We start from the raw sequence: 14,687 nt of genomic DNA on the forward strand, positions 1-14,687 counted from the left end.
AAAGTTTAGTGATTATAGCTGCAGAGAATAACAGACACGTGTGAGCTGGGGAAGAACGAGCACAGCAGCTAATAAAAGGCAAAGATTGAAATTTTTTTTTTTTCTTCATCCATATGTGGATGGATAAGTCCTGTACATGCTTAGTAAATGCAACCTGTGGCTTCTGCTCGTATATGAGGGAGCAAGAAGGAAGTGAAGACTCTGGCTCTTCAATACAGAAACCTTAGAAACAGGAAGAGCAGCATTTGTCCCATGAGCATTTTCTCTTTCAATTTCTCGGAATGATATGTGACTGTCTTTGTAGGAGCTGTTTCTGAGGCCTGTTGTAGACGCTCTTCATTCATGCTCTCTATCTGCCTAATCCTCTTTAGCGTGGCAGAGTGGAGCTGCTGTATATGAGCAGGGCAAAGGGCGGGAGGCACCGTGGACTGTCAGAGGCAACACACACTCTCCACCTGAAAACCAGTTAAAGTGCACGAGTGTGTTGTCGTCACACACTACCAGCTGTAAAACAGATAATGGATCATTCCAGGGTTTATTGCCTTGTTGGTTCAGATTCATAAACTGATGGTTGGCAACATTTATTGCAGCACTATATTAAACGTCTGATCGGTGGAGCTGATCACAGGTCACATTTACATTATGTGACGCTCGAGGATTTGACCAGAGCCTCGGTGTGGGTACGCTCCAAAACTCTGTGTCCATATGCTGTTGATTACACAGTAGGAAAGGGTGGAGAGACGCACTTAAATAGAGTGTAATCTGTCAGTCAGCGACAACAAACAAGTCGCTGTTGGCACGGTGGACGGCTAAGTAAACAAATGACAAGGAAAACAGTTGAAGCGCTGGGCTTTCACAGCCATGCAGCGTTAGATTATTTGGCAGAAACAAGCCACAGTGGACCTGCTGTGAGGGAACGGAGGTAGAGACAAGAAATTATCTTCAGGCTGTGTTTTTGGAAACAAACAATTGCAGGGGAAGAAGAAGTGATTTAAAAGCCAGTGGAAAAGGACTTTCAACTGAATGCACTTTATCCCAGCTTGTTTTTCTCTCAGGTTTTGGAAAAAGTATCCCATATTTCCTAAAAACACATCAAACAGGGGAAGGGTCTGACCCCAGAGAAGAGGAGTGAAGGTTTAGATTAAGTGGTGGGTTTAGGGAGGGGACACACAACAACATATACTGTTGAGTTTCTCTTTTATAGTGTTTACACAGAGGTAACTTTGCTTCGAATATCTCCGGCTGTTTTACAGACGATGCTGTTAATCAATGAGTGAGCCTGAATGATGGCAGTGCTGGACTTACAGGATTTATGCTTCAATGTAGTGATTGATCTGTCAGCTAACTAATTTCCTCTATTAGTCACTCCTGTCTGGTTTGTTTTAATGGTAAATGGCCTGCGCTTACAACTCTGACACCACATCAGCTGGGACGCTGTGTAACATAAATAAAACAGAATGTGAAAACCTGCTAATCCTCTCTGACAGAAACTCACCTGAAAACAGCACAAAGACGATATATTTAATGTCTGAGCTCAACAGCTTCATTGATTTTTGTAAATATCTGCTTATTCTGAATCTGATGCAGCAACATGTTTCAAACACATTGTGACAGGAGCAACTAAAGACTGGGAAAGATGTGGAACGCTCCAAAAACACCTGTTTGGATCATTCCACAGGTAAACAGGCTGATTGGTAACAGGTGAGAGTATCATGATTGAAAGGCTCAGTGGGTCACAACGAGGATGGAGCGAGGTTCAACACTTTGTTAACACGTGATTGGTTAAAGGATTTTACTACATGGACTCAGAAACACTTCAGAAAACTGTTGTCAGTAAACAGTCTGTTTCCAAATGATTGATTTTGTTTTTATTAAGCACCTTAATGGACAAAGCAGATCTGGCCTGCCACTCGAATCGTCGACCGTGCAATTACTGGACGACTCCTCTACACCTGAGTCTCAGTTGGCTGTAGTTTATACTACTTATACTACTGACGTTTAGAAATTCAAAGTTTCTCAATTGAATTTCTGGCTAATGTTACTTTAATTTAATTTAATTATTGCATATCCTGATACAAACTGATATCATGAAATAAAACTTAAAACGAGTTATGTCTGGCTGGACAGGGCACTAGCATCAGTTCAATAGAAAGAAAGCATGTTGAGACAGAATTGTGGTCTGTCGTTGTGGTCTAAGAAGACTAGAGTGCATCATGAGGACATGAAGTCTTTGCTATTTGCTTGGTGAGGTGGAGCTGACATTGTTTACAACTGACATTTATTTCGGAGAGATTTAAATTCGACTGCTGGAAGGAAGTTAACGAGAGAAATCCAGTGCAATTAGTGGTTTTCCAGTGCTCTCGGGGTGTTTGTACTTACTTTGCACTGAGATGGTGTGAACACTTCACCAGCAGCCTCATACAGTGGACTGCGATGAATCCCATACACAGCAGGCTGACGGGGCCGAGCTGGAGAGGGAATTACACAATTTATCATGTTGCAAAGTTACAATATAATACTGAAACATGCTGTTAAACATGAGGATGTCCAATGAGTGAATTAAAGACAGTCCAGTATAGTTAAATACTTGTGCTCTGCCCTGCTGATGTCCATCAGAGTATTTTGCTCTTTGCTCTCAGATGTTTCTATACAAATCAAGCCTGTGCGTGAGAATCTAGAAGTGGCAAAGCAGTACAACAGTGGAAGCTTAATCATCGAGGTCAGCATAACCACTTTCCTTGTTTCAGTTTTGAACACAGTGAGTATTATTTTTGCAGCAGATCCAGCCTGTCTCACCAGTCTGACCACAGTCTTTCACTTTGGTGCAACATGCAAATGATATCACACCACAACCACAGCACGCTACATGATCTGTGAGCAAGGATCACAGTCCTGGAGAGTAATACTCCTGGACCAGAACTACCAGAGAAAAATACAACAAAGAAGACAAACAACCTCTGATAATTAAGAGCATCTTTTTTTTTTACTCAACTTTATATTTATTCAACATATTAATGCACTCATGAATATAACTTACTTCCCCTAACGATACTTCCTGCTCACGACTGCATTGTCAGACAACCAGAATGCACAAAAACATAAACCTGACAAAAGGCGTACTCTGCCTACTCTTAATCAACACCGGCCTGACCACATCTGTGCGATGTCATGAATATCTGACAGGAACGGGATCTAATTTGGTGTCTCCAGACCAGCCATGTGACCTGGAGTGATGAGATTATAACATCTCCGTCTACTTACCACCAGGCCTGCATTCTTGACGGCCAGGGGCAGACCCAGCAGCCCTGTGCCGATGTTCCCTTTCAACAGGTGGATAAGAGTCTGACAAAAACTGGAGAGGGGGGAGACCAACAAGTTAAAATCTGCATTAGACCCAGCCCAGCTACATTTTTATTACATTTTCAAACCACTGAGACAGATGCTGTCTTCACTGACTGTTTGCTGTTCAGTGCATATTAGATTTCATAATACATACGAGGTTCCCGTCCTTTCCCCAATCCTCTCATAGTGACGCTGGGGTCTGGAAGGTCCCGGAGGAGAGGGACAGAGTGCATCCATTTCTGATGGGTTTTGGTCAGAGAACAAAGAACCTGAGAGGAGAGCAGGGGGGTGAGAATAAGTGAGGCACTGATGTCGTGTGGAAGTTCATGAGTTACCTCAAAACCACTGCATTTTGTTGGAAAAACAGATTTTCTTCACTTCCAAGGGCTCTGCACACAGCTGCATTAGACTGTGACTTTATAAGAACTTAAACAGATTTTGGTGTTCATTTCATGTCCTAAAATGAGACCAAAACTAAATAAGAAGCAACAGATCACAATGAAAACTGCGACAAAACCTAAAACATTTTCATCAATAAATAAAAACTAATGGTGTGAAAACAGATGAATGGACAAAAGAGCCAACTACTGTTTTAACATTATTCAACAACCTGCAGAGTCCCACTTTATTTGCATTTCAGTAACATATCCTTGCCACTAATGTTAGCTAATGTTATATTCATGGTTTAATGCAAAGAAAGACAAAACACAACAGGCACACCAACACGCGGACATCTATAAAAAGCTCAACTAAGCTTAACTAACATTATCAAAATCAAGAGCAAAGTAATACAGATTTTTTAGGCCAATCAAATTAAATAATTTTAGTGTAATCAAAATATATTAACTGGCTTTTCATTTTGGTATCTCCAGTGCTCCATACGAACAGCACCTAAAAAATCTCTTTTAAATTCCCAGTGACTCAACTAATGGAGAGATTCCTACAAAACTCTCTGCTGTGAACCAGCTGACTGTAACGAACACATGCCTGTTTGGTTTGGCTATTCATCATTGTGAAATGGAACAAAATGACTTGGACTGCACAGAAGGCATGACGCCCTGCTCCACACAAGGCTACTGCTACCTGCTCGTTGATAGATGCGTTTAATAATGAGGCACGCCACTGATTTACCAAAGACTCTGCTGGTAGTTTAGTTCAGCAGTTTACTTTCGTCTCTCGTGACTCATGTTACCCCTTTTGAAGCAGAGAGAGACTGTTTGGAGGAACTGAGCATGTTTCAGTGCAGGGGGGCAGAGTGTCCATTGTTGCATCAGCAGACAGAATGTCTACCCACAGTGTGAAAACTAATACTGAAGCGAAACTGAGGGCCATCTTTAAAAGTCACAGGCTTTGGAGCCCGGCTCCAAAGCTCTCAGCTGGACTCCTCTTGGCATGAAAACAGCCTTGCCGGCTCGCCGACGACTAAACAACTAATACTGACCATGTTCATGACTTTTCAAGCTTTGGACTTCAGTTTAATCCAGTGAAGCCTGTCTTTTATGATGGTGATTTAGAATAGAGATTAAATAAAACTCACGGAAATGTTTTGTCATTTGTCAAGAATTTGCTGGGATCTTTGAGTTCTTTTACTTCCTGGATTAAATCAATCAGAGATACTGCACCTTTATCACGACATGTCGAGCATTTAATTTATTGCTGTGACCTCTTGCCAAACAAGACAACAGCGGTGCCAAAACATTAAAGCTGCTTTGATGATTCAGTGTCTACCTGCTAATTGGGATTACCTACAGTATAATCCCACTGCGTCTATGTGTATTACACTGTATGTACCATACCCAGACTACAATCTTTCATTGTGTTTTAGTCTGTGAAGTGGAATGAGGTGTGACGTGATTTTCATACCTTCACCTCGGATGTCTACATCACTGGAGGCCATCATGTTGGGTCAGTGGTTTAGTGGATGGCTGGGTGTCGTCTCTCCCAGCCTTGCAGATCCTAATGCTGGGAGATCAGGGAGTCCAGCATTGACAGCTGCCCACTGCAATACAGGGAGAGCAATTCAGTGTTAGATTAGGGAAACGTGATCATTAACTTCAGTGAATGTAACTTACTGAGGCAGCTCATGCTCTTTCAATAAAAAGATGGCCCTTTCAATCAGTCATTGTCAATTAACAAATACGAAATTCAGAGTTGTGGTTCGCGATATTTGGAATTCTGTAGGTCAAACAACAGAATAACCAAGATACTAATTGGCAGATTTTTCAATAATGACAATAATCGCTAGTTGTAGCACCAAAAATAAATAATATGTCAATTAAAAAGTAAGGGAGGTTGAGGACCGGATCTGTAAAAAACACACATTTCCACATAATCTGACCTGAACGTTCGTACCAATTAAAGTTCCAGACCAGATTCCAGATTGTTGAAAGGGGTGAATCAGGGATAAATCAGACAACGCTCCTGTAGTCTCAACCCATCTTAAAACAACTTGACAATCACTCAATCGCTGGCATAACGCAGCCGAGAAAATAAAGAGTTACTTCTTTATTTACTTCATATCTCCACTTACAAAAAGCATCATAATGAACTCCCTCAGATACATTAGAGACATTTTGTGATTGAGAGTCAACACTTGCTAAAATCTTTCTAAAAACAAGTATGAGACTGTTGTGGAAAAATTTCCCAGTCTGCCTATAGAGAGCCAAACAAACCACTCTGGAAAGCAAGTAACGTGCACAAAGTGTTTAATCTCTATAGAGAGGAGACACAGCCACAGAACCACACGGCAGTAAGCAGTTCAGAGTTGTGCTCCCTGATCAGATGTTTTCACCTCATTCTTATAGTCTGACATGCCTTTGGTCTTAACAGAACTGGTTTAACAGATGGCAACAGAAAAACAGTAGTCTGCAATAAAACTTGATGATGTCCTGTTCTCAGGAATTTACAGTTAGGTGGCACCCTTTGGCACCCTGGGAGTTAATTCCAGTAGGTTACAACAACAAATCCACCAGGACATCCTCTAGTCAATATAAAAGTAAAACAGCTAAGACTACAGATCAACTATATAAACTCGGAAAACAAAATAGAAAAGTACAGAAACATGTAAAAATTCCATCACAAGACGGTGTAGTGATCAGCTGAAGGGCTGACAGACCGATGTGTAGCTAGCTCTTTGAGCAAGGCACTTAACCCGAGCACACTTAGCCATGACGTTACATAAGAGGAGCATGAGAGCTGTTAGTTAAAACAGGGTGTGTGAGAAGTGTGTGTTGCTGCTGCTGCTGCTTCTTTGAACCACACAAGGATTTGTACAAAGGCTTTGCTGTCCACCTGACGATTCACTGCTCTGAGAACAGCAAAACGGTTCAGACTGTGCCGCAGTGTTTAGCAAGCAGGAAGGAAAATTGTTTGTATTTATCCTGTTCTGTGTTCACCTTACATTAGCATAGTGAACAAATGGAGAGCAGGCCAAAGTGTCTTAATTATGAGCTGCTCAGCAACTTTCTCAGTGTGCCGTGACATGAGGGGACTTAACTGAGCAGCATGGAAATACAAACAGCATGGTGCGCCAATTCTGGCACCTGTACTTATTCTAATAGTGAATGACATGTCCAATACTTGTCAATAACACACACACAAAAAAATTATCAATATGTTTATAGAGCTTGATGTGTACTCCACAGCTTCTTCATAGGACAAGTACAGAGACAAGAACTAACCTGTGTCAAAGAAAAATAAATCTTCAAAGCTCGTCACTGCATTTTAAAATGGAAACATAAATCTAAACCGTCTCATGTTGCACTGGTTTTACAGCCCACTGACCAGAGTACATATAATTACTTTAAATAGTTCTTTCAAGCGACACCCTCAGTTAGAGGAAATTCACTTACCCAAAGAGGGAATGTAAATAACTTTTATTGAATTTGGATCCTTTTATAAACTATTACAATACCGCCAGTTCATGATCTTCTATTGAAAACAAATCTTTGAAGAAAGCTAAACTTTTTTCTATTACTTATGCTTATCAGGGCTGCAGCTAACATCTATTTTCATTCATAATTAATCTGTGGATTGTTTTCTGATTAAACAATTGATGATTACGATGACGCTTTGAAAGAGCTTATTATGTCTGAGCAGCAGTTGAAAACCACAAAATATTCAATTTCCAACGTGATAAAACTGAGAAAAGCAGCAAATCTGCCACATTTGACAAATGACTGGTCAGCTAATCGACTACTTGACTGATCCTTTCAGTTTTAAAGCTTATGGACCCATTTATATACACAAGAACTATTTTTGTACCAAACCCCCAATAATCTAAATTTAGAAAAAGCACGCTTTCTAGTGCCCTCTCAACAACAACGTTTTCCTATATTCTACAATGTTAATGAAAAAAGGCATTGAGTTATTGAAGCTCAAGCAACAAAAGCTAACGTTACAGACAGTGACCTTTACAGTCAAAGGTCTGAATTAGTAACTAGTATTAAAACAGATACATGATGCAGCCTCCAGTGTTTACAGATGATAAGGTCACACAGCACATTACGTGTTCGTCCAGGGTGCGGCCAGACCGGACCGACTGTTTAACCGTCCCCGTTAGTTCTTAAATGTTTTAAAGTGTTGTCCTTTCATGAAAGCACAACAACACACACACACAGTGCAGACCGACCGGATGAACCTGATAATCTCATTTTTTAAACTAATCTTTGGCCGGGAGACGTGTGTGTCTGTCGCCTCAATGGACGGGGCGATTAGGCAGACAACCAGGAAAAACATCAGTGATGGGATCAGGCCGGCAAACATCACCATTAAATGAGCTTGTGATTAATTGTGCTGTGCTAAGAAAGCAGTTAAACGGGGCTCTGCTCACACGGTTTACTTGATGTTCGTCTCCGAGAAAGACGCACGCAGACGAAGGACTGAAATAGCGAGAATGGAAGACAGGAGCTAAAATGGGAATCAACAGCGTTTGGTTATGTATGTTAACAAGAAAATAGCTAACTACACACTACTAATAACCTGTTACTGGCATGGAGACATAGCTGTTTGTTTGTCGGCTCTACGAAGCATCTTAGCTAATGTTATGTATCGTTAAGCTATGCTAGCCAACGTTAGCTATATGTTCCGATGCCATCTTTGTGTCCGTAAATACACAGCGATACGGCTCATAACGACTACCAACCTACCTCGGCGAAACCGTTTGTTTCCTCTCCTCTCCTGATCTCGGACTGGCTTTATTAGAGGCTAACCTTGCCGCAGACCTCTTATTTTCATATCGCGCTCATGTTTGGTTGATAACAGCGCTGTAACACTGCACCGATTGAAGGTAACACAGGAGTCAGCTCGGCTCTGCGCGTCAGAGAGCCAGCGGTGAGGTCATGTGACCCGGCCCAGGCGCGTGTCCAGCCGTTCGACGTGCTGTTGCCATAGATACGGATTATAACGTTATAGTGTTGCATTTAGCACGTTTAAAATAACGTTATATTTAAGCTACTGTTGAAATATTTCAGCTCTGGTTGCGGGAAAAATATTCTGTCGGGAAGCCGGAAACACATTAGACTAACGTATAACTGACTGATGGCAGTAAAACAAAATTCAGTTGGCTGAAATGTATTTTTTTCTTACTGCAGTTTTGTCAAACCTGTTGATAAAAGTATGTTTTGGTTGAGTCTGTATTTCATGAGAAAATTTGGCGTCATTACTAATAGGGCTTTTATTTTGGAAATAAAAATGTTGGATTGGAAGCGCTTGGTTTGTGACCCGGAGCGGCCAGGCGACTTTTAAGCTTCATTAAGATGTTACCTGCGAAGTTTGTCTGTCATTTTTCTCTCTTCATCTGGTGTGATTTTGTCACCCATTTAAGTGAAAAGGCACTAAATAGCATAAATCGGTTTGAAAAATTTGCAATAAAGAGGGAAACACAGCTGTGTGATAGCTTGCTGTGCGTCAAGTTAGCCAAAATAAAAGCAGAAGTTCATCGGGTTTGCATTTAACTATATCACAAAACAAAGCTAATTCTTTATATGTAAATGTACTAAATGTTTATACTTGACTCAAAGACGTCAACATCAAAATATGTCCATGTACAAATAATGTTGGCTACTAATAATAATGCTAATAATGGCTACTTTTTTCATACCGGAAATCCTGTTGCTCCGTGACCAGAGCTAACTTCACGCTGACCAGCTAATCGGCCAGTAAGCATTTCTGGAGATTTTCACAGAATTTGCAACATTTGCAAGTCAGTCAGAGGCAAAAGTCCACAGCTGGGTTGACAGCCGGGTTGCGCCACATCACTTCAAACATGACAGTAAGTTACGACCGATATTGTAGCTTAATCTTAGCTTAGTTAATGCAGCATTTTACTTTAACAGTGCTAAATAGCCTGCAAGCTAGGTTAGCTACAAACTTGCTTTAGCTTTCTAACAACATTAGTTATAAATAAGCAGCCGCCTCCATTTGATAGCATGGTTAGCGGCCAGCATAAATGGAGTCTAATCATCGACTTGATTGAGCAATAGCGAGAATTGAGCAGCACATAAAGTTAGCAGTTATTACTCAGTTCAGTAATAACTTGAACAAGTGTCACGCTAGCTGTGCTAGTTTTAATATCACAGTTGGGTGAATGGTGGATAATGCTAGTATTGACGTTGGGACATATGTGAGCTAACAGTGTGAGCCTCAGTTAGTGCGTATATGCAACATCTTAGACGTAAATACCCTTGATGTAATAGGGGTATATTTAATGATAAATATGATCAATAACAGAATCATTCCCCCGTAAAGTGACACAGTAAGGTAACAGCACGTTTAATCTGTCTCCTGCAGAAGCACGAGTTTGAGGTGGAGATGACCTGTGAGGGATGCTCTGGAGCTGTTACCAGAATCCTCAACAAGCTGGAAGGTGACACTCCTCCTCTCTATCTTGTTCTTCTCTGTGTGCTATATGAGAAAAGACACTCAAATTACCAGTGATCAAACTCTAATTTCAACTTTTAAATGCACAATATGTAGCATTTCTGCATTAAAATGTCCACACATGACTATACATTATCCCCAGAGTGGTATTCAAGATAAAGGAGCGTTTCATTTATTCGCCTGTCAAAGGCGACACAAGAAACACCAGAAGATACCTCAGAGAGTGAGGAAGGAAGTCAGCGAACTTGACTAAGTGTGACATGAATAAAACTTTAATACATTACCTCATAGGTCAACATTTCTGCCTGAGTTGCTCTAGATATATTTTCTTTGACAGTGGTCGTTGTTAAACAGTGACAACAACAACTCCCATGATCCCACGCTACTCCATGATGTCATAAAACTGCATCTTTTGTTATTGTTTTGATTGAGAGACCCTGAGTGGCAAAAATGACATACTGTGCTCTTAAAGTCGGCTGCAGTTATTGATTTGTCTTGTTGTGCTGAAATGCATACAGATAAACATTTAAAGAGAATTTTTTATCACCCTCCCCTCAGCAAAACATCTAACACCAGAGTGTATTATTTCCCACCCCTCTTCAAAATATTTTTTCTCAATAATATCATGGCTGCTTTGATGAATAGTATTAATGTTAGATGAATGAGATTAAATTTTTAAAGCCCCTACGGCTCTCTCTTTGCTTTCACAGAGAATCTGGTAAAAATGAAAGTGCAGTTTGAAAGCTTTTAAAAACAGCTTGCATCACTCCAACCCCATGACTTCTTGGCTCTGAATGTTGAGTCAGCCAGCATGTCACCTGATGCGCTGTGGGGCGTTTTGCATTTTATTTGGCTCAGACATTAAAATGTTGAGTACACCTAGCTCGTGCCAATCTCAGAGTCCCGGTAGCGATACTACAACACGGAACTGGTTTTGTTATACACACTCAGCCCTTAAAGTACATACTGTACCTTCCTTCAGATCCTCAGGCATCATCAATATGTGACGGTAAGTTAGTGAAAAGACTGACTTTGTTGGAGAAATGGAGCCAGAAATATAACATAACCAACATTAGAATTAGAGCATGTCATTGTGCAGGGGGCTGCACAGTGTCTTCAGTGTTGTCTCCATTGTGCACATTGTGTGCGTATCTTCAGTGCACGCAATGTGTGCTTCTGGCTATTAAACAAAGAGCCTCTTTGTTGTCTCTGCCCTCAGATGTGAAGTTTGAGATCGACCTGCCGAAGAAACTGGTTTGGATCGAGTCCGACAGAGATGTGGAAGTTCTCATGGAGACACTGAAGAAATGTGGCAAGGAAGTCAAGTACAATGGCACTAAATGAAGGAGTCTGCTTCATGAGAACAGGTGACATGATGGGGATAAAGTGCTGTCATAGATTTATGTTTATTTTCCATAGATTTATGTTTCTGATCTCCCCAAACTTACCTCTGTAGTGTTTGATGGAGAAATGAAACTCTTAATTATTATTACTTCTATTGAATATATTGCCTTTAGAAACAGTTTTGCCTTAATCAGATGACAGCGAAATGGAAATGATAACAGTTATTGTTATTGATCTTTCTCATCTATGGTAAATTTGCTATGGATTTACAAATATAATGGCACGGGTTGGCTTACCTCTGCTGTCTGTATGTGTGTGTATTTTCTTTAGGAAATCATTTCTACTGATGCAAAGTAAAGGCTTATCCTGGAATTAAAACTCTACCTGTCAGGAAGAGTCTGATGGATCCTACTGACCCCCCTTAGGTGCCAAGCTGCCTACACGCACAAAAATCCCCTTGGATGCAGATCTTCTCTCTGTTTTGTGATTTACAAGGTCAAAACCGGCAAACATCTTTGGAGAATGACAACAAGCCCAAACATCATGATGTTAGCACTGTGCTTGGCATCCTCTCATTGCGTTTGTCTTCCATGTGATGGAGGAAGAGGTGATGATGATGTCGTTTCTCCTCCAACACAATGGCCTGGCCTGGATAATCACTCAACAAGCCCTCTTCAGTTTCCCCTATTCAGTACACCGACTGACGTACCTGTATTTTGAGAAGAAAAATTGAAATCACAGCTTCTCTACGTCTTTAAATTTCCTGAAGTGGCTGTAATGTTTTATGTTTTGTATTGGACAAGGCAGGGCTGCACAAAGACATCATATACGCTCTTGAATATGAACTCAAGATGTAAAATCAAAAACATCAGAACATGCAGCCCGATACTTGAAGCATTGTTACCATTTTCATGTAATTATATTTGTAACCGTAAAACTTCCAAACAAGACACAAGCTAACTTCCTTTGACACAATTGAAGTACATTCCCTGGATTGTAAAACACGCCAACTATTGTCCACGTTAACTGAACCATTACTCAGTGTTGTTGCATTTGCTGGATTTAACATACTGAAAAGTCATCCTTGTATGAACGTGTCTGTAGATCTGCATCAAGAAGGAAACCCAGTCTGTCTCTCTCCCCTTCAGGGACCATCTGCTGGACTTGATGTTGTAAAGCTGCTTCCTTCCATTGCCACAGTTAACACTACAATAACCCGCTGACACCACAGGTCAAATATATCACATTTATTGATATTTACTTACAGATATCTTTGTTTTCTCTCAACAACGTCAAGTCCGTGTTGTAATTCACTCTGTCTTTGTGTTACTTTGTGGAAAAAATAACCACCTGCCCTGAGCTTTTGTCTGTCTGTTGTGTGCATACTGGGGAAATAAAATCCGTTCTGCCTCAGTTGGTCACAGTTTACTGTTTTATTGCTTTTTCTATAGCTTTGCTATGAGTAGTACTCGTGTAGATGATATTGATAATAAACATGATCTTTGTAACATTTATTAAAAATGACTCTTCAGCCACTTTATGTAAAGACAAACACAGCAACTTATTGTTGCTAAGAATTTATATGGAGGAATCACAGAGTCGTAGTTAATTTCTTTGTCCTGGAGCTTGGCCTGTCGATCCTGACACAAAATGAGAAGGAAGGAGTATTTCTGTGTCTTGAATCTAGACACGCAAAGATCACAGACAGCTCAGTGTGATAATATGTGAAGTGCTCTACTTTACATCAGATATAACTGTAGTGATGCTGTCTACATATCCAAGGAAACATTTTTATCTTCCACTTCATGAAATGAAGAAATGTTTTAAAAAGTGAATTTAAAGATGGTGACGAGTAGAAACTCATGAGTGTCAGGTGAAGGAAACTCAGTGGTGATGATGATCATCATTTAAACTGCTCTGCTGATCATGATAGATGAGTTGCAGCAGAGTGTTGATCCTTAATGAGAATTTGACAATAATTTCACTACTGTACATAAAATCCTTTGTTTTTCTTCATTAAATCAGATAACAGTTGTGATTAAAACATCCTTTTCTTGGAAATCTGACCAGGACGGCAGCGATAATTGTATTACATTTAAGGCTCGGGCTCATTTGGAAACATCAGCTCTGTGATCTGTGACAGTCACAGTTACTGTTATTGCACACTGACTGATTAACTTGTGTTTTTGAGAAGTTTTGCTGGTATACTTTTCTGTAGATTGCCACATTGATTCTCTTTGTCCTCTAACAGCACCATGTGCTATCTTGTTCTTACTGAAAGAATAAAAAAGCCAAATAATGTGCTCTTTTCTGCTTTAGATCTTTCAAAAGCAATTGAACCATTTTGGTCCTTTTACAGCGTAGACATTACATGAGTACATAAAACCAGACTGAAGCTAAAACCAGTTTCCTTCACTGCTGAATAATAATGCTGCCCTTCAGCGGGAACAGATATTATTGGTTATTCTAATGAACACGCTGTCATATGCTGTCATCTTTTTACCACAGACCCAGCTTTTACAATAGAAAGTATGTTAACCAAGAGTTGACAGTTTTGTCACTGTGTGCTGACAAACGCTGAACCTGCTGTAAACTGTAAACTGAAGGTGTGAAAATGTTCAGGTTGCATAACAACTCAGTGCTTCAGCCACCAGGAGGCGCTGTGTGATCAAGATGTGCCCTCTTTCTTGACAGCTTTTAATTGTTCGTCTCCACTTTAGCTTACTTCTCTTTCCTGAGGAGCTCAAAGATGGTTTGTGAAGTTTAAAAAACAGCTTCCTTTTTTATTCAGTGTTTTCTCAGCCGGTTGGAATTAAATATTCAGTTGTGCAGTTTTTCTGTGTTCTCTGCTTTTCTCTTCATATCCTCTTTAATAAAAACTGCAGTGACTCAGAAACATGGCTGGCGTGAGTTCTGTCATGAGATATTCAGACGGTTGGGAACAGGAAGTGGGGAACGCTCCTGCATGAGTTTAATGTTTCAGACTTAGAAACTGGGCTCATCGTGTCAGACACGTCATCAGCAATGAAATGCAAATGACTGAGCCCCCCCTTTCCTGGTCCCATCAGACTGAGTTTGAAAGGCAGGTGTTTTGTTCTGTGCCACATTATAACATGTAACAT

At 40.5% G+C, this 14,687-nt stretch overlaps 2 protein-coding genes across 2 annotated transcripts in view; one reads left to right on the plus strand and one right to left on the minus strand.

Annotated features, from left to right (window-relative positions):
* slc36a1 (solute carrier family 36 member 1) overlaps positions 1-8,661 on the minus strand; it is a 39,124-nt gene extending 30,463 nt beyond the window's left edge. Inside the window, exons 1-5 of the mRNA XM_041943963.1 lie at positions 8,490-8,661; positions 5,206-5,341; positions 3,497-3,611; positions 3,262-3,352; positions 2,380-2,468 (exon numbers count right to left, since the gene is read on the minus strand). Coding sequence (XP_041799897.1) covers positions 2,380-2,468; positions 3,262-3,352; positions 3,497-3,611; positions 5,206-5,242 — 332 coding nt within the window. The 5' untranslated portion in view covers positions 5,243-5,341; positions 8,490-8,661. The remainder of the gene's footprint in view (positions 1-2,379; positions 2,469-3,261; positions 3,353-3,496; positions 3,612-5,205; positions 5,342-8,489) is intronic.
* An 807-nt stretch (positions 8,662-9,468) lies between these two features.
* Positions 9,469-12,973, plus strand: atox1 (antioxidant 1 copper chaperone). The gene is made up of 4 exons (XM_041943964.1): positions 9,469-9,613; positions 10,132-10,207; positions 11,441-11,588; positions 11,896-12,973. The coding sequence occupies exons 1-3, from the start codon at positions 9,608-9,610 to the stop codon at positions 11,563-11,565; spliced, it is 207 nt and encodes a 68-aa protein (XP_041799898.1). The 5' UTR covers positions 9,469-9,607; the 3' UTR covers positions 11,566-11,588; positions 11,896-12,973.
* The last annotated feature ends 1,714 nt before the right edge of the window (positions 12,974-14,687 follow it).

The sequence above is a fragment of the Chelmon rostratus genome, chromosome 9 (assembly GCF_017976325.1).
Source record: "Chelmon rostratus isolate fCheRos1 chromosome 9, fCheRos1.pri, whole genome shotgun sequence".
NCBI lineage: Eukaryota > Metazoa > Chordata > Actinopteri > Chaetodontiformes > Chaetodontidae > Chelmon > Chelmon rostratus.

What these genes read in the sequence shown, in the direction of transcription:
- atox1 (XM_041943964.1), top strand. An exon ending in AATCCTCAACAAGCTGGAAG is followed by an intron (nt 10,208 to 11,440) that starts GTGACACTCCTC and finishes CTCTGCCCTCAG; the next exon opens with ATGTGAAGTTTGAGATCGAC.